The sequence below is a fragment of the Notolepis coatsorum genome (genome assembly GCF_963971535.1).
Source record: "Notolepis coatsorum genome assembly, chromosome: 20".
Taxonomy (NCBI): Eukaryota; Metazoa; Chordata; class Actinopteri; order Aulopiformes; family Paralepididae; genus Notolepis; species Notolepis coatsorum.
Window position 1 is genome coordinate 9,511,335 of NC_140184.1, and position 24,011 is coordinate 9,535,345.

The following is a 24,011-nucleotide window of genomic DNA, read 5'->3' on the forward strand; positions in this document are numbered from 1 at the left end:
TCATATTTGCGAACGCATAAACTATATCTTAAATTATGGCTATGTGTCTAATCTGGCCGTCGCTTATCAATGACTTGTTTGCAGTCAACATTGTCGAAACAGATTGTTTTTTAATCGGTTCATTTCAGTTTTATACCATTTTGAAAAACGCTCGTTTCTTGAAACTTCCAGAAGTTTTCAGAAGATTCTGTGATAAACGCCCTTTACTGTAATACACAAAACACGTTGTCATTTTTCTGCCTATTTATGAATCGTTTTCAAATAAACGCTAGATTATCGATAGTATATGTGTACTTATGCACGCTATAGAAGCGGGCTGAAAAATCGATTTTCTTATGTCCTGATCGCACACACACACACACATACACACATATGGCACACGCTGATATATAGATGAAAATAGCTCTGATTATCCCAATACTGGTCAAATAGATTCCTTACCTCAGATCAGATGTTCTCCAAAAGGATTATTCCAATTCCTGATCACCATTCCAAATATCGATTGCGTTTATTGATCCAACGCTGGGTACTGTAAACACACATTCTCCGCTGTTCTGAGGCTCCACAATGAGTCTGATCGGCTCGGGTTACTTGCCTGAGAAGTAAAATGTGGATTCCGGATTTTTCTTTTCTCATCCATTTTCATTGAGTCCATTCCAATGCATGCATTACCATCCGGGAGACGATAGGGGGCGGTATTTTCCCTATTCGAGTTCAGACAGATCCCCACTGGTAACGTGAGGCTAGATTGATGAAATATGAATGGAAATCGCTAATAAAAAAAATAACAATAAAAAAAACGGCATATCTTGTTCCTGGCACTCAACGGTTGGCATGAAATAACGAGATATCTCATCCGTGGCACTCAAAGTGTTAACAACCTCTCTCTCTCTCTCTCTCCCTTCTCTACCCCCCCTTCCCTCTGTCTCTCCCTCCTTTCTCTGATCATCTCTCTCTCTCCCTCCCCCCATCTCTCCCTCCCTCCCCCCTCTCTCCCTCCATATATCTATATCTCTCTATCTCCCTCCATCTCTCTCTCTCCATCTCCCCCTCCCTCCTTCCAGGATAACAGTAAATGGGCGCCTGGTATGGATGAACAGATCATGTCCTGGGCCACTTCTAGACCAGAGGTAAGTGGTCTAACCTCCCAGTGTGTTTGTCAGTCGTTTGTCAGTTGCTGTCATTTTCCTTTTCAGGATTTACAGCATTTCATTAATGACACTATTTTTGTCAGATGCTATGAGCTGTTTTATACACTTCTTGACTACTGGTTAAATGCGCGTGCGTGTGTGTGTGTGTCTGTCTGTGTGTGTAATGATGGCAGGATTGGCACCTTGGAGGGAAGTGTGACGTGTTCCTGTGGGGGGCCGGGCGCCACGGCCAGCTGGCGGAGGCTGGCAGAAACATCTTGGTGCCAACCACTGCCCCCTCCTTCTCTCAGGCACAACAGGTACACAACTACCACACAACTACCACACAGCCACCACACAAACAGCTACAGATGGAGTATCATATAGTTGGCGAATGCATAGAACAGAAGTACTTTATTGATCCCTGTCTGCGTTGCAACAGGAAATTAACTAGGCTCCTTTAAGAATGATATTGTTGTCACTGTTGACAAGCCACGCCCCCCTTCATACAGTACCTCATGAACCGCTCGTCGTAGAGACTCTTGGGAGGCGTCGTTGGACTCTGAGAACTGCTTTCATTGGCCCATGTTTGCGCCCGCCCCCTTTTCCTGTCTCAAAAATCATTTGTCTTACAGACACCGTTTGGCACACGGCCAGCGGTGCATGCATGGGCAGTTTGAACTAATTTCATCATTGTCCCTTGAAATTCCTTGAAAACAGCAAATTGTTTAACAAGCTGCTTACAAAGTCCTTGGAATTCAAATCAACCATTCGCATTGAATGTTTTGTTCATCCATGATAAAAAAATGTTTAAAGGTGAATTGTATCCTTTTAAATGCCCTTTTAAAATGAAAAATGGTGCTTGGGAAAGTACTTGAAAGTCCTTGAATTTCATTTTGCAATGTCTGTGGGAACCCCGTGTACCCTATTGCTCAGTAACAGGGCTACAGAAGAAATACAGGAATTCAATGTATCCTGTGTCTCTATTGTCTCTGATGTATATGATTACACATGGTTAATAGTAAAAGGAGGTGGTAGTCCTCGTACCGTCCGACTCGTCTGACTATCCCACTCGCAGTTTCCGTTGATGCCTGAACCAGAAAGGACCTTATATACCTGCTGCTGATCCCTCCCTTTAACTCTTTCACTGCCACACGGCAGCCGGTTAACCCTTTCACTGTGACAATACAGAAGGTTAGCCCTTTACCGCGGAGCTAATGATGCTAGTGATGGAGCATCGCCGTCGGTTGTGTGATAGTAAAGGGCTAACCTTCTGTCGTGTGGCAGTGAAAGGGTTAAGTCCATTATGTAACATGGACAGATTTGAACCGAGGATTAGGATCAGCCTCAGGATCTCATCACCGCTGTTGGAGTCGCATATCGTGTGGATTTATAATGTGTGTGGTTGAGGGTTTACTGTCACTGTACTGTTATTTTCAAATAGTCTACAATTCCTGGCATTCACTCTATATCCTAGGTGGCAAACCCCACCCATCTGGTACACAAAGTAGATTAAAACAAACACTTATATAGGCTTATTGATGGGGGCAACGTGTCCCGGGCAGTGTGTCGAAGTGTCCTTGACCAAGACACTTAACCCCCGAATTGCTCCTGATGAGCAGGTTGGCACCTTGCAAGGTTGCCGTCGGTGTGTGAATTTGTGAGTGAATGTGAGGAACAAAATTGTAAACCGTTTTGGATAAAAGCTGCTATACAAATGCACAGTTTACAAAGTCTAGGCTGAGTGTAACTGGACCTCTGGTGGTCCTCCGTGTTGATAACATTTAGTCTGTCTTTCCCGTTATTACTCTCCCTTATTTCTAGGGATGTTTGATATTGGCTTTTTTACCAATATCCGATATACCGATATTGTCCAACTCTTAATTTCCAATACCGATATCAACTGATACCGATATATGCAGGGTTTCTCCCCCCCCCCCCCCAAAAAACGGAATAATTTCAGGTAATTAACATTACATATCTCTTGTCGTGGAATTAACACAACGTTATGCATACTTTTCACAATAAATAAAATAAGAATTTGTTCTTACTTGCTTGCCTCGGTAAATAAAGTTTAAAAAAATGTAAAAAATAATAAATTTTTCTGAAAACCGATACCGATAATTTCCGATATTACATTTTAATGCCAATATCGGTAGGCCGATAATATCGGACATCCCTACTTATTTCATCTTATTCATCTCTCCCCTCCTCCTCCAACCCGTCCTCCCCTCCATCCCGGTGCAGGTGGTGTGTGGTCAGAACTGCACCTTTGTGATCCAGCCCAACGGCACGGTGTTGGCCTGCGGTGAAGGCAGCTACGGCCGACTGGGCCAAGGGAACTCTGACGACCTGCACGTCCTCACCGTCATCTCAGCCCTGCAAGGTACTGCTGCTGCTGCTGCAACAGGGGATCCTGCTCCTCCCTGGCTGCTTATGTAACACTGGCTACAAACTAGGCCTGTCCCCGACTAAGGATTTGTTTCAAGTTTCAAGTTCAAGTTTCTTTATTAGTTGACATGCAAAGATACAGAATACTTTCACATGGAATGCTTTTTTCTGTTATGCTCCTATGAGGATCATAGGACGCTTGGATCATACACATACAGCTCATTACAGTAATATTCCACAATTATTACATTTTGGGGGTGTGGGAAGCCGCTCGCCACTCTTATCTCCCAGAGGGCCTTCGACTCCCGAGCTCTCGGTTCGACCTTGGTCGAGGAATTTGTTTTGGCTGACTGACTGGCACAATTTATCCCAGCCACGTCCCTTTAAATTTGATTTGAATAGAGTGGAATATAACTCTATTGATTTGAGTGGAGTGAGTTTTAACAACTCCGTCCAAATGACTGAATGCATTATTAGTCCAAGTGTCCAAGTGTCTTATCAGTTCATTTTGGTAGGTCCTTTATCATTCCATTTGGGCTGTGGGGGTGCTTAATGTCTGAAGGAGTCGACTGAAGGCTCCTTGTCCTCTGCGAAAGCATGCAATTGGTCCACTGATGGAGACATCTTGATATTTGTCTAGTGTGTTCATTAGATGGGTGAAATCCTCTTTCAGTGCCTCTGTGCCTGTTTTCATAGGCAGTTAGCCTCGTTGGTATGCGCGCCATTCGTGTTAGCCACACTTCTAGGCCTCTTTGCTTTTGGAAAGAATGATTAAAAAAGAAATTATTAAAAAAAGAATTGCAATCGACTAAGAGGTTGGCAGTTGAATACGGCTCCTTTCGATCGATTAGTTGACTATTCGAGATCAGCCCTACTACAAACACAAGCCTGTAAAACGTTCACTCAGATTGAATGTTTGTTGGAATAAGATCTTTTTAGTGGTTCTAATCTACAGTATTTAAGATTAGGATTAAACTGGACTTTGAAGAAGTCTTTATTTATAGCACACATTGCTACGTAGTCATGCAACATGCGATGGGCAACACACTTTTTATTTTTTTGGGTCGCCAATGAAATTCCTCTCGGCGCTTGATCCCCATCCCCAACTTTATATGCACTGCTGCTACACTAGTCAATGAAACTGTCTCACAATAAACGGAGTCAGTGTGTCCACATTAAGATATGTTTTGGAGCAGAATATTCAAGTACATTTTACATAGTGTAGCTTTAAAGGGGACATATTATGTATCTTTTCAACAATTTGATATGACTTCCTTGAATCTGTGGATTTTTTTCTTTTTTTTTATATTCTTTCTTTTTTTCCTCTAAGTCAAATTTGAATAATTTATTTCCGAGCACCTCTTTCTTCCCATGTGTTGAACACTGTTTTTGGTCGGTAGGTGGTCATTTCCAGTATCCAACACACAGCACACAGCAAATCTTCCATTAATTAGTCCTTTCCTGCCTGGTACCACACACCCAAGAGGACAAAACATTTACAAACTGGGCAGTGTTTCTGGCTTCCAATAACACAGCTAATTGATTCATCAAAGATAATTCATCGCTCGTGTTCCCATTTTGACATAATGGAGGGATAAGCGATTCTGACCAGCGTGTTGGGGCTCGTTAATCTGAAGACTTCAAACCCCTGGCCGAACGATGAGGACTACATCATGTCATAACCTTTCAGACTGGAGCCAAGTATAAGAGATTATACAGATTATATAGATTAATAGAATAGAAAGATTAGGGCGTCTGAGTGGCGCAGTGGGCAAGGCGCTCGCCACTAACGCAGGAGATGCTGGTATCGAGCCCAGCTCTCTGCGTTGCTACCGGCTTGGCCGGTCGTTCATACTAACACAATTGGCAGTGTTAGAGGGTGGGAAAGCCGGTGGGTGGGGATTGGTCGTTGTGGACAGCGACTCCTACAGGTCGGTTGGGTGACGCCGGTGCGGCGGAAACAGGAAGTATCGGGGGCAGCGTGAGCCTCCCACGCGTTACTCCTCGCCACTGAGAGTTCGAGCTGTTGCGGTGAAAAGATGCGACAGGCTGCCTCCTCGTGTACCGGAGGGGACACGTGATGCAAGGCTTCTATCCTCACTACAGCCGACCAGTGGGAGAAAAAGTGGTTAAAAAAAAAAGAATAGAAAGGTTAGGCAAAACTCGTTTTCCATAATGTCCCCTCTAAGCCCCTGCGGGCGGTAGGGGTGGGCACTGAATTAGGTACTTTTAAGGGTACCGACCGAATCACGTCGGTACTACTGAGTACCGATTCACGTGAGATCCGCCGGTGCCACATTTCGGTACTGTAAAAAAGAAAAGGGAAATTGTTTTACTTACTTTAAAGAAAATATTTATTTATTTATTTTTGAAACGAAACCTATGAAGTGTGCCGCACGCTCACGTCAACGTTCACGCGCACAATATACGCTTACCTAGGATTTGACTTGATTTAACAACAAAGCAGTCGGAGCAATGGTAAGCCGAAAACGGTCGCAAGTGTTGTTACACTTTACAAAGCTAGATGCAGACAACGCTCGCTGCAATATTATATATTATATATGATAATAAATTATTTGAAGTTTAGCATTACATTTTTAGAGACTAAAGTACCGGGAAAATGGTACCGTTGGGTACCGGTATCGGTTCAAATGTGAAAGGTACCCCCCTAGCGGGCAGTGGTATATCACATGTATAATATCATTAATATAACTGATTAATATAATTGATAGGGCACCTTTGATCACACTATCTACCAGGTTTCGTAGTGACTCAGTTGGTGACGTCGTGTGGCAGCGACGGCCACTCCATGGCTCTGACGGAGAGCGGCGAGGTGTTCAGCTGGGGGGACGGCGACTACGGCAAACTGGGCCACGGGAACAGCGACCGCCAGCGCCGGCCCAGACAGATAGAGGCCCTGCAGGGAGAGGAGGTGGTGCAGGTCGGTCTCTCTCTCCCTTCTGCTCTCTCCGGAGACGCTACTTACAATATAAATGATGATGGTGTCAAAATATGAGTCAAAGAGTATGTATGTTGGGATTATGATGAATACGGTAAATGGGATGCAGCCCTAGAAGCAGGGTGGGGAATTAACACTTGCCAGCCACCGTGCTGGTAACCCTGGTACACTAGTAATTTATTCTCTGCCGGTTTCTTTTTATTTAACCTTTATTTAACCAGGTAAGTCATTAACACTTTGGTTGCCACGGACGCTTTTTGTCGTTAGTTCATGCCGACCTTTGAGTGCCCCCGACACTATATAGCGTCTGTTTGCCGTTTTTTTTTATTTATTGGCGATTTGAATTCATATTTCATCAATCGAGCCTCGGGTTAGTGCTGCAGAGTCTCTCTGAGCTCAATTGGGAAGATACCGCCCCCTATCGTCTCTCCCTGTGTAACTGCACCCCATTACTTTAGATTGATGCAGGGGGAGTGGTCAGTTTCCTCATTTTACTTTTCCGTCGAGGCATCTGAAGAGACCAAGTGATCGCCGGCCATCAGAACAGCGGCGATTATGTACCAACTGTACCAACAGTTTACAGTACCAACACTGTAATAAATAAGCGTGATCGATATTTGGAATGGCGATCAGTAATTGGAATAATCTTTTTGGATAACATCTGATCTCAGGTAAGGAATTTATTTTACCAGTCTTAGGATAATCAGACCTGTTTTCACGGAGATATAAGCTTTTGCCCTATGCGTGTGTGTGTGCACGGTGATTCCTGATGAGGAAATGAGAGAATCGATTTTTCAGCCCGCCTCTATAGCGTGCATAAGTACACATATACTATCGATAATCTAGCGTTTATTTGAAAACTATTCATAAATAGGCCGAAAAATTACAACGTTTTTGTGTATGCTAGAATATTCCAGTAAATGCCGTTTATCACGGAATCTATATATTTTCCTTGAAAACGAGGGCTTTTCAAAATGCTATAAAACGAAAATGAACAGATGAAAAAACAATCCAAAAAAAAAAATCCGTTTCGACAATGTTGACTGCAAACAAGTCATTGATAAACGACAGGCAGATTAGACACATAGCCATAATTTAGGAGAGAGAATATGCGTTCACAACGCTTTCATTGAAGTGGGTGCTGGCATTCAACAGGGTTTCCAATGTGGCACTCAAACTGTTAAGAACAAATTCTTATTTACAGCCACAGCCTGTTGAGGGACAGGGGGCAGGGGGTAAAAGAAATGCAGAGTTAAAACAGAACAATATTAAAACGAGTTAAAACATGATAAGACAGCCACAGCAGGCAGGCAGACACGGGTGCAAGTTTAGTAGCAGTTGCCTGTATCAGTATAAATGTCCATGATCGTATCCTTGAAAGCTGATTTGGAGATGAAATTGTCCAGTTTTAGACTTTTTTGGTAAATTGTTCCAGTCTGTGGGACCGGCAGACTGAAATGATGATTGTGTTTTGGGGATTTTGTAGAACGGGTGTTGTAGGTGACAGCAGGTGCAAATTTCAACAAACTACACAGGTAGGGGGGCTTGACAGACCAAGGAGAGTTTTATAGATGAACATAAACCAGTGTATTTCACGACGGGAGTGTAAGGATGGCCCGTTTATAGAGGAATATAAAGTGCAGTGGTGAGTTCTGAGAGGGGCATTTAGTGTGTTATCATGCCAAGTCAAAGGGCTTCTGAGGCGCTGCAGACGCCACCTGTACAGCTATAGCTACGTGCTGTTATACATGCCAATGATGGTAAATAGATAGAAAATCTAAATATTAAACCGGGAAATGGGCATGATATGGACTCTTTAACCTCTTAACAGGCACCCAGAAAAGTGACCATTTTCTAACTTGAATTTGAGGACTGCATACTTTTTTTGCAGAGCTTAGCTTTATACTTATAGCACATGCATGAATGAGCCTGGTCTCTTTTGAAAGAAAACATTCTGAAGTTACTAATGCAAAAAAGGAAAATCACTTAGTGCAAATGAAATAGAGTAACAGAGGTCTGAACTTGAGTTGAACTTGAACTTGTGTACTCGCATTTTTCTGTAGTGGTTCAAAAAATGTATTCCAATATTCCAGCATAGAGGTATAAGCTGGAAAACACTGCAGTTCCATAGCCTGAAGTCTTATGTAGTACAGGTCCAAATTTGATAAAGATATGTCCAGAAATGGGTCTGCAGTAGGGATGTCCGATATTATCGGCCTACCGATATTATCATTAAAATGTAACATCGGAAATTATCGTATCGGTTTTCAAAAAAATAATTATTATTATTTATAAATTTTTACATTTAGGCCTAACAAAATAAATTGTTTGGTTCCTGTTGGTTGTCAGTTAAGGCCATGGGTAGGTAGGGAATTATTATAAAAAAAAAAATGTATTACATTTTTCACGACAACATGGATGCATGTACTCTGCCAGCATGTTTAATATCCATAATACTAAAGGTTAAAATAAGACACTGTACTACAAAAGTACAATGTACAAAGGTAGTAGTATTAAAAATGCCACCCCTAAATACTACTCACTAAATATCCTGACGTCAGAGAGCTGTGCAAATACTGTGAAATACTTGCTTTTTATATATTCTCATTATTGACGTGGACTGTACTTTTTTACTAAGATTTAATAAAATGTTATTGTAAAAAAAATGTATATATTTAAAAATAAATAAAATAAAAGAAAATTGCACATAAATCGGCAGGGTCGGTCGGCAACCGGAACCAAACAATTTATTTTGCATGGCCTTATTTAAACTTAATTTACCCAGGCAAGCAAGTAAGAACAAATTCTTATTTTATTTATTGTCAAGTATGCATAATGTTGTGTTAATTCCACGACAAGAGATATGTAATGTTAATTACCTGAAATTATTCAGTTTTTCTGGGGGGGAAACCCTGCATCTATCGGTATCGGTTGATATCGGTATCGGAAATTAAGAGTTGGACAATATCGGTATATCGGTAAAAAAGCCTATCGAACATCCCTAGTCTGGAGTCTTGTCGTCAGAGTAAAACCAATGACAAAAACGAAAGCTTTCCAAAATCCATTTCCTCATCCACTGCCGTGTGTTCTGAAGTCTGAATCACTTCTGGTTTTTGCTCGCCAATTTTCACCTAGTTCCCTTATTCGCACCCCCCCTCCCCCCACGTGGGGTATAGTTGGAAACGTACACTTGTTGGCTACAACGCTGACCAAACATTTTCGCCATCAGCGGATGATTGGCAGTTCTGGAGCGTCTGGAGTCCGGGGTGGTCATCTGACGCACAGAGCGTAAAAAGAGCATGTATACGTCCCGGTGCACGTTATACTTTCTACTAGTATATACTGTACTAGACACTAAGTTAGTATACTTTCTACTAGTATATACTGTACTAGACACTAAGTTAGTATACATTCTACTAGTATATACTGTACTAGACACTAAGTTAGTATACTTTCTACTAGGGATGCACCGATATGAAAATTTGCCACCGATACAGATTGTTCAACTAACACAATCGACCGATACCGATACCGATATTTGTGGCAAAAATAAATAAAAAAATGTTTATATATATATATATATATTTTTTTTTTTATGAAACTATTGTATATTTGTATGTCTCTAAATATTTTTGATGAATTGAAAATGAAGGACCCTTATGTAAAAAAGCCAAAAGTCTTTTTCTGGTCTTTATCCTCCAGTCCACTGCGCTGTACTGTATTGTACCCATTCTGTAATCTGTTAATAAAGTTTTCAATCAATCAGACAAATGTATAGAAAAGCTTTTATTATAACCATATAACAAAAAATTATATTATGTGTTTTTATTTTATAATGCTCATGAGTCATGATTATTGCTGAAGTCTGAGTCATACAATACTCACTGGCTTTCATAACCTAACAGACTAACTTGTCTTGCTCAAGACTTGTTTATGAGTTTTAATAAGAGACCACTATCTCTCTCAACCAAAGCAATGCAGGTACAGTAGATGGCAACAGAACAATTTTGATTGACAGTCGATTCTGCCAATTACGTCACACCGCTTGCACCCGCCTCTGCTGTTCTTACCATAGATATATATAGAACACTAGATAGCTTAAGGCGGAGTCACCAGCGTCGCTGAACTGCCGCCATCTTGCCCCAGTCAGCCTTGAGTGAGGGTGAGTGATCTGCACAGACAAAAATACTCATAACTCGCTGAAATATTGACGGATTTACAAACGATTTGGTTTATTACAAGCATTATTAACGTGGCTATGATTCAAGCGGTTTGTAAAAAAAACATCTTTAAAAAAAATAACATTTTTATAAGTATGCAGTATCATAACTACATCTTTGATGTTTATAGCAAACCAACCCGTTTGAAAATCGGTAAAGAATTGAGCAATCTATGGTTATTTAAATAGTACATGCACCATAGACATTAATGTTATCAGTAGCTGAGCTGCCTGGGGCAAGATGGCCGCCCTACGACGACGTCGCTCTCCATTGGCCGGCAGCGCGGGTAAGCTATCTAGTGTTCTATATATATCTATGGTTCTTACCACCAATCGGCAAGCGCTTATTCGTTTTTTACTTCCGGGAAGTCCGCCATTGATTTACACGAGATTAACAACAATCATACCGTAGCTAATAACGTTAGCTCCCCGCCGGCCACGAGTAGACTACCAGATTGCAGAATGGGTACAATTCAGTACAGGCTCTCTGAGCAAAGGAAGGAACTGAAATATGAATGAACAACAATGCTATATGGTCGGGTAAATATGCTGTTATTGAACGTGTAACTATATGCAACGTTAATTAATGCCACAAAACGAATGCATTTGTTAATCATAAGTAACTTTGATGCAGTAGAGTGTGTGTGTGGGGGCTGGGTTGTGTAGGTCGCTTGACTGAAACTTTTTTCAAAGTTTGAACGTGTGGACCAGATTGATGCGACACAAATTGACGGATATTTATTGGCCACTGCCATCGGCAAATTTGAGCTTATCGGCCGATAGGCCGATGGCAGTCAACAAGGCACTTATCGGCTGATACCGATACCCGACCGATATATCGGTGCACCCCTACTTTCTACTAGTATATACTCTACTAGACACCTAGGCAGGTAAAGAGCCAGACTATTTTCTATTCTAAACTTCAGTTTGGCTTGAGGAATAAAGAAAGTGTCTTTATTTAAAGGGGAACTATCTTATAAATGGCCTTTTTCAGTGTTTAGCATTGTTTCCTAGCTATGTGGACTTATATTAATAGGATCTATGTCTCTAATTCTCATATTGGCACATTCTTCCAATTCTCTTCTCACAATATTCACCCTCACTGAACTGAGTCATCTGAAAATTTGCATATCTGTGATGTCAGAGATTTCTCAGCTGCATAATAATGTGGCAGTTGGTGTGGCAGTTGGCACCAGGCCACACAGTGGTTGGAGCCCAGCCTCAAAACGGCTTAAGATCTTGAGGTAGAAAAATGCTGTTTTTGAGTACTTGATTAGAAATACAAAACAATGATCTTTTTGGAAAAAAAACTTACAGAGGTGTTCCATAGACTCACAGGAATTGTGTAAAAGTGCTAAAATAGTGAAAGAAATAGTAAAATAGTTCCCCTTTAAGGATCTTCCTGCTGCTATGGCTGCCACTGCCAGTAGAAAAAAATGTATTCCTGATGAAGAGTCATTATCTTGTTTCAAGGATACCTTCTGGTATTGTTCTAGGATTGGTTGTATCGTATTGTTTTAGGATCTTGCAGTCTGGAAAGTGCACTTTTTTACTTGTTTATTGAATGCTTTCACACCTCTCCTCGCTGGATAATACATCAATACTTGGCATGTACTGTATGCTGCCCAACCTTTCCGCGACCAGGACGAGCTACCGCTTCTTCACATTTGTCCATTCCTAACGTTGTTTATCTCCTGCTCCAGATGTCCTGTGGGTTCAAGCACTCTGCGGTGGTGACGGCTGACGGGAAGCTGTTCTCTTTCGGGAACGGGGACTATGGCCGGCTGGGTCTGGGTAACACCTCCAACAAGAAGCTTCCGGAGAAGGTCACCGCCCTGGAGGGCTACCAAGTGGGACAGGTAGGACGTCAAACACCTCCTGGGCCTCCTCCTGGGCAGCGTGTCGAAGTGTCCTTGAGCAAGACACTTAACCCCTAACTGCTCCCGATAAGCAGGTTGGCACCTTGCATGGTCGCCTCCTCCATCGGTGTGTGGGTGAATGTGCGGAACAAATTGTAAAGCGCTTTATAAATGCACCATTTACCATTTATGTATGGGAAAGGCACGAACAATTATTCATGCATATATGGACATTAATGTTTTGTCGTATGCCAGTATAGCGATGCAATGTCAAAGGACTGTTTTGCAGATTTTTGTCATAGTATATGTATAGCTTTTGTCATTTGCTTATGCATTACTTGGCGTATGACATGCATACACTTTAACGCTCGTTTGTACTCTGTATCTCAGAGGTGGGGCTCTATTCTTCACCCAGAATCCTACGCCTGGTGACGTAGTTACGGGCCGATCAGAGCAACCACATCATTCGTTTTCATGGTTTTCACGTGTATAGTAGTGTATATAATGAATACATAGAGATGTGGTTACATCTGTGAATTTGGTCCTTTTAATGTGGTGTTGTGTGGTGGTTATGCGTTTTTCATCCTGGTCTTTGGATACTGGAGACATTGTTTTTTTTTTTATTATTATTATTCCTATTATCCATTTTATTATTACTATTTTCCTTTTCAATCGCTGTATCTGCCTGCGTTTCTTATTGCTGCTGTTGACAAGTGGATCTCTCCCTGTGGGGTTAATTAAGTGTATTTCCGAGCATGATTATGATGAGTGTTCATCGTTATTATTTGATAACCTCCTGTCGACAACGCATGTCCTGCTGAGATTCACTGAGACAAAGTGTCGGTTTCCAGACGGGTAGTCGCTGGTATTTACACATCCAGGCATGTAGCCCCTTACGTGACTGCGATCTGCAAGCCAGGGGCTTTTCGTATACACAGTCACTCTCAGATATGCCGCCACCAGGCTCATATTAAGTACCAAAAGCACTGAATTCTGAGCTGGGGGTGGGTCAAAAATATATCGGATATGAATTTCAAAGATACCCAGCGTACAATATGGGTTTAACACAGCTTTACGGTGGGGTCTGGAAGCTCGGAGTTGCTAATAAACAGTTTAAATCATTGTTACAAAACGAGTGGTACTCACAAAGCGAACGTTGGCAAGATGGCGTCTTCTTCTTCTATTGCTCTTTGTGTCACATGCCTGGTGCGTCCAGCAATCACTGCGCTCCCTATCGGTCCCTGTTGGTCATTACAACAACAATACACAGGAGACTGGTGAGCGATGAAATTGATAGTCTGTGGTATCCTTTATCTTTTCTTCTTAATTCTTGTTTGCAATTGCTGCATCTAGGCTGAGCCTCTGCCATCGTGAAAACGGTAATGACTGCTCTCGCCAACACACCACGTGGTAGAACCTGCGTGCTGTGTATTGTTGTAATGACCAACAGGGACCAATAGGGAGCGCAGTGATTGCTGGACGCACCAGGCATGTGACACAAAAAGCAATAGAAGAAGAAGACGCCATCTTGCCAACGTTCGCTCGGAGTACCACTCGTTTTGTAACAATGATTTAAACTGTTTATTAGCAACTCCGAGCTTCCAGACCCCACCGTAAAGCTGTGTTAAACCCATATTGTACGCTGGGTATCTTTGAAATTCATATCTGATATATTTTTGACCCACCCCCAGCTCAGAATTCAGCGCTTGGTACTTAATATGAGCCTGGTGGCGGCATAGCTGAGAGTGACTGCAGATACGAAAAGCCCCTGGCTTGCAGATCGCACTCACGTAAGGGGCTACCAGGCATGACGAAGGAATCACACATTTCCTACGTCCTTATTTGGACATTTTGAAGCATCGTGGTTGAATGAGAGCTGTTGACAGGGTTCACACAAGGTTCTTGAAGTGCTTAAATAAAAAAAAAATTAAGTCGAGGCCTGGAATTCCTTGAAAACAGCCAATTTTTTAACAAAGTGCTTAAAAAGCCCTTGAAATTCAAATCAACCATTCACATTGAAAGTGTTGTTCATCCATGATAGAATTGTTCTGAATCAAGAAATATAATTTTTTTTTATTTAAAGTGTAACTAATTGTCGGAAATTGGTTTTAAGCCATAAATGTTGGATCCGATATTCTTTTCTATAAAGAAACGGCATTTAAAAGTTAATTGTATCCTTTTAAATGCCCTTTTAAAATGAAAAAAAGTGTGCTTAAAAAAGTACTTGAAAGTCCTTGAATTTCATATTGCAATGTCTGTGGGAACATAAAAATAGGGAAAACTCCAGGTTTTTCCAAATTTATTGGCAGCCTGAAATCATATCATGACGTTTCGGTGTGAACACACCTTCTTCAGAATGGCTTGCATGAAGGGTAAGTGACCCAAGTTTATACAAGACAAACAGGAAGTGACAACATAGGAAGTGACAACATGTCTGTGGGAACCCTGTGTTGAGAGTTGACATTTCTCTGCCCGACTCAGGTGGCGTGTGGTCTGAACCACACCCTGGCCGTCTCTGCTGATGGAATGATGGTGTGGGCCTTCGGGGACGGAGACTACGGGAAACTGGGGCTTGGTAATTCCACAGCCAAGTCCTCGCCTCAGGTATGTTGGTTAAGTGGCAGAGATTTTACAGTATAATGTTAAAGGTGCTGTGGATAACATTCAGCCACTAGATGTCGCACTAGAGGCACCAGCATTTCATTTATCCAATCGGGGGTATTCCATGTGGGGGGAATGGGAAGTAGGGAGGGGAGGCCTATTGCTTAATGACAGCCCTGCAGTGCTGCTTTTGCTTCCGCGTTTTCCCTGATTGGCTGCGCCATGCCCCGCGGCAGGCGCGGCAACCGCAGAGCGGAGCGGCAGAGCGAGCGGAGCGGCAGAGCGCGAGCGGAATTATGCAACCGCCCTAGTAATCCGCCATGATTTTCATTCGGCGCTTCAGCTCACCTGGCAGAGCAGCGGTCCTGCGGTCCTGCGGTCCGTTGTTGACGAGTTCGAATCCCATCAAATTTTTTTTTTTAACGTGATTTTTTTTTTAACGTGTATTCTTTCGCCGGTTAAGGTTAGGCATGGTTAAGGTTAAGGTTAGGCATTGTTTCGGAGTTGGTTAAGGTTAGAACGGTTAAGTTTAGGCGCTGTTAAGGAGCTGGTTAAGGTTAGAGTTTGTCTTAGAGACAGCCTATTTCCGCACTGCCGCTCTCCCGCGTTGCCACGGTCACATGGTCAAATTGTCACATTCTTGCACTGCAGGGCTGTTATTAAGCAACACGCGGAGGGGAGACACTCATGCAACATTTAAACAATAACATTCATTTTGGACCCTCCACAATTTTTTATGATAAATTCATTAATCACATTTTTGGGGGGGGGGGAGCAATACCTTTATTCTGCACTTTTTTTTAAAAGCTATTATTTTTTAAATCATTACTCTGCATACATTTTTTATCTATAGCACCTTTAACATTGTGTTTTCTTTTGAACACACACACACAGCCCCTAATGCCGCTCACCAGCAATGCACTTTGTCTTAAACCAGTTAGCGTTGTATCTATGACACTGTGTTTATTTATAAAGAAAATAAAATGATTTAACCAGTCAGGTCAATTAATAACAAATTCATATTTACAATGACGGCCTGCTGAGAGGACAAAAGGTCCCCTCGAAGGGTAACGGGGAAAGAAAAACGAAAGAAACTAAATATAATGGAAACAAAGAGACTATAGATACATCACAGAGGCAAGGGCAATAATTAAAGCACACGTCAAACAAACTTACAAGGTATGTAAACATGTAAAAGGCTGGGTGACAGTTGCAGGTGTGTGTGTAAACAACGCTGTGATAGAGTACTTAAAAGTAGTGAGGTGGTACGGCGGTTAGGTGGTCGAGCGGAGATTGCGTTCGTCACCAGCCCCGGAGCTGTGAGCTTGGTTCGCCTGTTCGAATCCAGCTCACAGCTCCGGGGTTGTCACCAGCTTGGCTGGCCGTCTGCACTGATACAATTGGCTGTATCAGAGGGTGGGAGAAGCTGGCGGGGTGGGTCCGGGTCGTTGTAAACAGCGACTCCTACAGTTCGGTCGGGGCGCCTGCTAAGCGTGGATTGGACGTGAGGGGGATAGTGTGGTCCTCCCACACGCTACGCCCTCTCAATGAGAATCCGCGCTGCCAGGTGAAAAGAAGCGGTGATTAGCTGGACGTGTGTCGGAGGAAGCACGTGGTAGCCTCCACTCTCCCAAAAATGATCTGACTGTGGGGGGTAAAGCGCAGCGACCAGGAAGGGACTGGGAATTGGCATACGACTAACATTGGGATGGGAGAAAATCGGAGGAAAATGGAGGGGGAAAAAGACAAAAAAAAAAAAAAAAAAAAAGTAGTGAGGTGGGGGGCAGTTTGTTTGTCCTTGTTGTGTGTATGAGTTGTTGTTTGAATGTATTCAGAATCATTTGAAATCATGTCTTCCTGTTACTGCACAGAGGACTGACGTTGTGTTGTCTTTATCTCTTTCCCCCAGAAGGTGGATGTTCTCTGTGGAGTCGGCATCAAGAAGGTGTCGTGTGGAACACAGTTCTCTGTGGCTCTAACCAAAGATGGCAACGTGTTCACGTTTGGTCAAGGTGCAGTAAAACACCATGTTTACTTTGAATAAACATTCTTGATTACTTATTTTACTTTTTGTATATTTTGTTTACTTTGAATTAGCTTTTGGCATGTTGTGCATTTTAGTTTTATATATCGTATATTTTGTATAGTGTTTGGTATTTATTCTTTAACTTATTTTTACTGCACAATCGCAGGGGGCTCATACAGAACCAAGCATTTCACTGTAATGTACATGTACCTCATATGTGACAAATAAAATAAAACTTGAAACTTGAACTTGAATAATAACGATTACAATATATGCCATCAACGTAGGGTTAGTGAACAGGCATGTTCAGAATTATTTCACTCTGATCTTGTGTATCAGAATATTCATTCAGTTCGAGATTCAATATTTTGTTGCCATATCGACATGATTGGTTGGAATTTGTCTTAGTGAGCTAGTGTTGTCAAAAATATCGATTTTTCGATACATATTGATTCTGAATATTTAAAACAGTTTCAATACTAATTTCCCGCAATATCGATACTTTCTGCACTATCGATACCAGCTGGCGTTCTCGCAGTCTCTTCTCTCCTTGTTGACACACGCACACACACACGCTGCTGCTGCGGCATGCCCCTCCCCTCACAGACCTGTGTCAACACAGCTCCTCAGGCTCTCACTCGCTCCAAGCTGCAGAGCCTCGACAGCTCTCCTTTCAACATCACTGAGTCATTCAACAAAATGGCCCATTAAACGATTGACTTTAGTTTAATACATGAGGCGTTGTCTAATGTTGGCGTTCGTTGCAGGCTTGCAGCTGTTGGCTAGCTAGCTATCTTTCTGAGTTGGCTAACGTTAGCTACCTAGCTACTAGCTAGCTGCCTACCTTTTAATTTGCAATGGAATGACTAGCTAACTAACTGTACACATATCGATGTGATTGGCTGAGACCGTAATTTGTACGGTTGGCTGGATTGGGGGTGGCCAGCTGGCTAGCTGGTAGTTCATGGTGCAGTAGCTGGCTAATGTTGGCCAATAATACAGTAGCTGTAACTGAATGATGCTAGCCTTATGTGGTCTTATGAGTTTCAGTTCATAGGAAAATACTTTGACTATAATGGTCAGAGGTAAATTAACTGTATATACTCTCTTTTAGAAACTCTGTCTCTTAAACAGTACTGTATATCTTGTATGTCATAAATGTCAGGATGTAACAGTACTGTTTATCTGTATGTCATATATGTTATGATGAATTGAAAATGCTTTTCAGGGTATCGTATCGAAGTTCGAAATTCCAGTATCGTGACAACACTATAGTGAGCTCACTTGAACGAATTGCCTGGACAATTCTTAACAATATAAAATACTCATAGTATTGCACATAATAATGATACATGTCTATTGTGTTAACCCTTTCACTGCCGCACTACAGAAGGTTAACCCTTTACTATCACACTACCGCCGGTAACCGTCGGTAGTGTGATAGTAAAGGGTTAACCTTCTGTAGTGTGGCAGTGAAAGGGTTAAACGCTAAAACTTCACTCATCAATCAACTAATTCTAGATTTTTTTCTTTTCTTTCTATTTTCAGACCGTCTGATTGGCTTGCCAGAGGGCCGGGCACGGAACCACAACCGGCCCCAGCAGGTGCCAGCTCTGTCGGGGGTCTTCATCCAGGACGTCGCTGTGGGAGCCGAACACACGCTGGCGCTGTCCTCCACGGGAGACGTCTACACCTGGGGCAGTAATTCAGAGGGACAGGTAACACACACACACACACACACACGCACGCACACAGTCACACTCACACACACACTCACACAGACACACACTCACAGACACACACACAGACACAGGCTGCTCCTCGCCTGTGGAATGCCCTCCCTGACTAACGTCACGGTGACCAAATGCGTCCACATTTTTATAGGATTCTATCACATTTTCATAACAATAGCGAATATAACTTACCCTGCGCCGTTTTCATTGAGGTTTCTTACAAATTAACGATGTTTTATTTGTCCTTTATATGCGGATAACATTAAAATCTTAAATTGTACCATTCTGTTCCCCTTTAGACAACAAACATAATGCTAATGATGCACTTTTGTTAAGATAATTAGGTGACTATTCTCGGTCACTATATTCAGGTCGCATTAATAGTTTAACGCTCCTGTGTTGAGATCACGTTTTCCTAATCCGGTGCTGACCTGTGAACAACTAGGTCAGGGGTCGGCAACCTGCGGCCTCGAGGCCGCATGCGGCTCTTTAGCCAATCAGCTGCGGCTCCCTGGCCAAAAAAAAAAATACGTTTTTTTTTTTCTTTTTTTTCTTATTTTGGAGATCGATGTCATACTGTGACACTGAAATGAAAAAATATTTCATCAACTAAGATATTTAGTCAACAAAAGGCTTACCTGTATGCCTGATATGTGGTGCGAAATTTGCGAACAATTTTTATTTTATAGATTTTCCACAAGTAACGGAAGGACTCTAATAGAGCTGCATAGTTCAGGGTTTTATTTCAAAGTAGGTCTACAGATGCCAGTGTTTTTTCTCCTTTTCTGTGTTTTATTTCAAAGTAGGTTACATGGTATTACATGGTATTCTTTTTTCAAAGTGGACTACTTTCTATTTTATAAATGTTCCACAAATAAGGGAAGGACTCAAATATACCTGAATAGTTCAGGGTTTTATTTCAAAGTCGGTCTACAGACACCAGTGTTTTGTCTCCTCTTCTGTGTTTTATTAAAAAATAGGTCTACACAGCCAGTATTTTTTTCTCCTCTTCATACGAGTTTGAGGTTTTCCTTTGGTAAAAACAGGTAAAAACAGCAATTAAAAAGTCAAACATTTTCTTTTTGTTGCTTTATAATTCCATTAATGCAACAAACTGTGTGCTATAAGTATAAAGTATAATAAATCGCAAATTACTTTGGGTATGCAATTGTCAGGCGTTTTATGCTAAATGTGGGGTATGCTTGGGGATATATAAAACGTTATACACTGTTATCTTCATTTTAAGGGTAAATAGGTTGTGCGGCTCCCTGAGCATTTTATTTTGTGGGACGGGGGAAAAGTGGCTCTTTTGATAGTAAAGGTTGCTGACCCCTGAACTAGGTGATAAAGGTCTTGGGATTTGTAGTCATTTTCACCTTTTAAACCAATGCTTCCATCTACTGACAACAGAAAGTGTTGTGTATAACGTCAAGTTGATTAGAGAGGCTACCCGCACACTTGTAAACACTGTCGCCCAAAACACAGCCGAGGAAGCAGCCGTCGCATCTTTTCACCTGCACAGCGCGATCTCTCAGCGGCGGGGGTCTGCGTTTGGAGGGCACGCCGCCCCCGTCGCTTCCTGTTTCTGCTGCCCAGGCGCACCAACCGACCTGTAGGAGTCGCTGTCCACAATGTCCGATCCCCACCCATCAGCTTTCCCACCCCTAACACTGCCAATTGTGTTAGTATGAACGACCAGCCAAGCTGATAGCAATGCGGAGAGCTGGGCTCGAACCCAGCGTCTCCTGCATTGGTGACGAGCGCCTTGCCCACTACACCACCTAGCCGCCCCACCACTGATTATTTTAAAAGAGCACTAAAAACCTACCTCTTCACCAAAGCGTTTTCTTAGTTTTAGCCTTTTATACATGCCTATGTGTGTTTTCTCCCTTTTTTTATGTTTTTATGCCTTGTTTTTTTTATTACCTATGTTTTTAAAGCCTATGTTTTTACCCTGTAGCACTTTGAGATTTTGGTTCCAAATGTAAAGTGCACTACAAATGAAATGTTATTATTAATCCAACACAATACTGTTACATAATGTTTCCTCTAGACACTGTTTAGTCTAATCTTGGGCCTCTTGGATGGACTTGAGGGATGTCATGAGATGCTCACTGTTCTCACTGTGATCTGCTCTGGGTGTCTTGTTGTCTGCGCTGCAGCTCGGTCTGGGCCACACCAACCACGTCCGAGAGCCCACCCTGGCCACGGCCCTGCAGGCCAAGAACATCCACCAGGTCTCAGCCGGACGCTGCCACAGCGCCGCCTGGACCGCCCCCTCCGTACCACCCAGAGCACCCGGTTAGACACACACACACACACACACACACACCTACACACACACACACACACACCTACACACACAGTACACACAGTGGGTGACAGTGGCTCAGTGCTTTGGATAAAAGCTGCTATATAAATGCACCATTTACCGTTTACACACTCGCACACACGCACAAGGTCCCTGAAGTGCTTGATTAAAAAAATAAATAGTCAAGGCCTGGAATTCCTTGAAAACAGATATTTTTTTTAACAAGGTGCTTAAAAAGTAATTGAAATTCAAATCAACCATTCGCATTGAACGTTTTGTTCATCCATGATGAAATAGTTCTGAATCAAGAAATAGAATGTTTTTATCTAAAGTGTAACTAATTGTCAGAAATTCGATATATATTCGATCCGATTTTCTTTTCAATAAAAAACTGCACTAAACAGTTAATTGTATCCTTTTAAATTACCTTAAAAAAAGTGCTTGGAAAAGTACTTGAAAGTCTGTGAATTTCATTCTGCAATGTCTGTGGGAACCCTGCACACAGTATGCACAATACACTAACACCCCCCCCCCCCCCCCCCCCCCATTCGCACACACTCCACCTTCACAAGCCAGACACTTGCTATACTGCTGCTGTATAACTGTAGACTGTTTATAATCGAGGGTCAGATATCCTGCATGGCCTCTGAGACTGTAGTACAGTAGATGGCAACACCGCCGTTCAACAAGGTTTGTTGTTAATCAAAAGAGGGGGGGGGGGCTTCCAAAACATTCCAGAGATGACAGATAACGGGTAGATTAAAGAGATAAACATTATTTTCACCGTTCATGGAATTTTAGAATGCCTGTTTTTCCTCTCCTGTTGAAATAGAATTCCTGTGTGCATTGTACATTTGGCAATTAACTCTTTCACTACCACACTACAGAAGGTTAATCTTTCACTACCACACTACAGACAGTTAAACCTTTCACTACCACACTACAGACAGTTAAACCTTTCACTACCACACTACAGACAGTTAAACCTTTCACTACCACACTACAGACAGTTAAACCTTTCACTACCACACTACAGACAGTTAAACCGTTCACTACCACACTACAGACAGTTAAACCGTTCACTACCACACTACAGAAGGTTAACCCTTTCACTACCACACTACAGACAGTTAAACCTTTCACCACCACACTACAGATAGTTAAACCTTTCACTACCACACTACAGAAGGTTAACCTTTCACTACCACACTACAGGTTAACCCTTTCACCACCACACTACAGACAGTTAAACCTTTCACTACCACACTACAGAAGGTTAACCTTTCACCACCACACTACAGACAGTTAAACCTTTCACTACCACACTACAGAAGGTTAACCTTTCACTACCACACTACAGACAGTTAAACCTTTCACTACCACACTACAGACGGTTAACCTTTCACTACCACACTACAGGTTAACCCTTTCACTACCACACTACAGAAGGTTAACCTTTCACTACCACACTACAGGTTAACCCTTTCACTACCACACTACAGAAGGTTAACCTTTCACTACCACACTACAGAAGGTTAACTTTTCACTACCACACTACAGACGGTTAAACCTTTCACTACCACACTACAGAAGGTTAACCTTTCACTACCACACTACAGAAGGTTAACTTTTTACTACCACACTACAGACGGTTAAACCTTTCACTACCACCGTCTGTAGTGTATTGCACATACAAGTATATTATAGTGGTACACATGGCTACTAGTGGTTACAGGCAGCCATGTTGGAAGAACGTTGCACAAACATAATGATGTTTCACGGTGTAATGGGAAATATTAAAGGACTAAACGATGAGCCGTTTACAAATCATTCTGAGTCATTATTAATAATAAGAAGAAAGTTTATTTCACCGTGGCCACAAATGAAAGGACAGCCTACAGTCAGAGACAATATGTTAACACATTAGCGTCTGGCCATAGACTGACCCAGAGCGCTGTTTCAGACATATGTTAAATACACAGTTGTCAGTCATAACATAATATCAGATATGATGATGAAGGTAAACAAAAATGGTTCTCAGTCACTGGGAACAACAACAAAGAAGTTATGGCTAGGGGATGTCGGAGTGTTCTTAAAGAGACATACACACATTAACCAGTCAAGCTGGCCACACTGAAAGTCACGCTGTATAACATGATGTCTCAACACAGATCTATAAGAACATGATAATATATTCCACGACAACGGCATAAATGAACTTGACAACAATGTGGAGGTGAAGAGAGGATTGTCAGCAGGGAGGTGCTCCCCGATTGGCCGGTGAGCAGGGAGGTGCTCCCCGATTGGCCTGTCCCGGAGACAGGAGATAACGTTACGTCTCCCGGGCGGACCTCGGCCTTCAGACGGAGTTTGTCCTTCAGACGGAGTTTGTCCTTGGGATATTTCTGGGAATGTCAGAATTTGACATGTTTATCCATAACACCATGTCTCTTTTTATCTCCTCTCTCGTTCTTCTCTCTTTCTCTTTCTCTCTCCCCCACACACACACACACTCACTTTTCTCTCACGTATCCTTCTCACTGTTGATCTGTCTCTACCTCCTCTCTCCCTTCCTCTCTTTCTCTACCCACCCTCCTCCCCCTTATCTCTGCTCTCCCTTCCTCTTTCTCTACCCACCCCCTCACCCTTCTCTCTCCTCTCTCCCTTCCTCTTTCTCTACCCACCCCATCCCCCTTCTATCTGCTCTCTCCCTTCCTCTCTTTCTCTACCCACCCCATCCCCCTTCTATCTGCTCTCTCCCTTCCTCTCTTTCTCTACCCAC

General features: G+C 42.4%; 1 protein-coding gene across 9 annotated transcripts in view; it reads left to right on the top strand.

Moving 5' to 3' along the window:
* Window positions 1-24,011, top strand: part of herc1 (HECT and RLD domain containing E3 ubiquitin protein ligase family member 1) — a 278,250-nt gene that overhangs the window by 212,208 nt on the left and 42,031 nt on the right. For all 9 annotated transcript variants that reach the window (XM_084337465.1, XM_084337470.1, XM_084337466.1 and 6 more), the window contains exons 63-71: window positions 1,065-1,130; window positions 1,325-1,450; window positions 3,378-3,516; window positions 6,281-6,462; window positions 12,403-12,558; window positions 15,040-15,162; window positions 17,069-17,171; window positions 18,734-18,903; window positions 21,081-21,219. In XM_084337465.1, coding sequence (XP_084193591.1) covers window positions 1,065-1,130; window positions 1,325-1,450; window positions 3,378-3,516; window positions 6,281-6,462; window positions 12,403-12,558; window positions 15,040-15,162; window positions 17,069-17,171; window positions 18,734-18,903; window positions 21,081-21,219 — 1,204 coding nt within the window. The remainder of the gene's footprint in view (window positions 1-1,064; window positions 1,131-1,324; window positions 1,451-3,377; window positions 3,517-6,280; window positions 6,463-12,402; window positions 12,559-15,039; window positions 15,163-17,068; window positions 17,172-18,733; window positions 18,904-21,080; window positions 21,220-24,011) is intronic.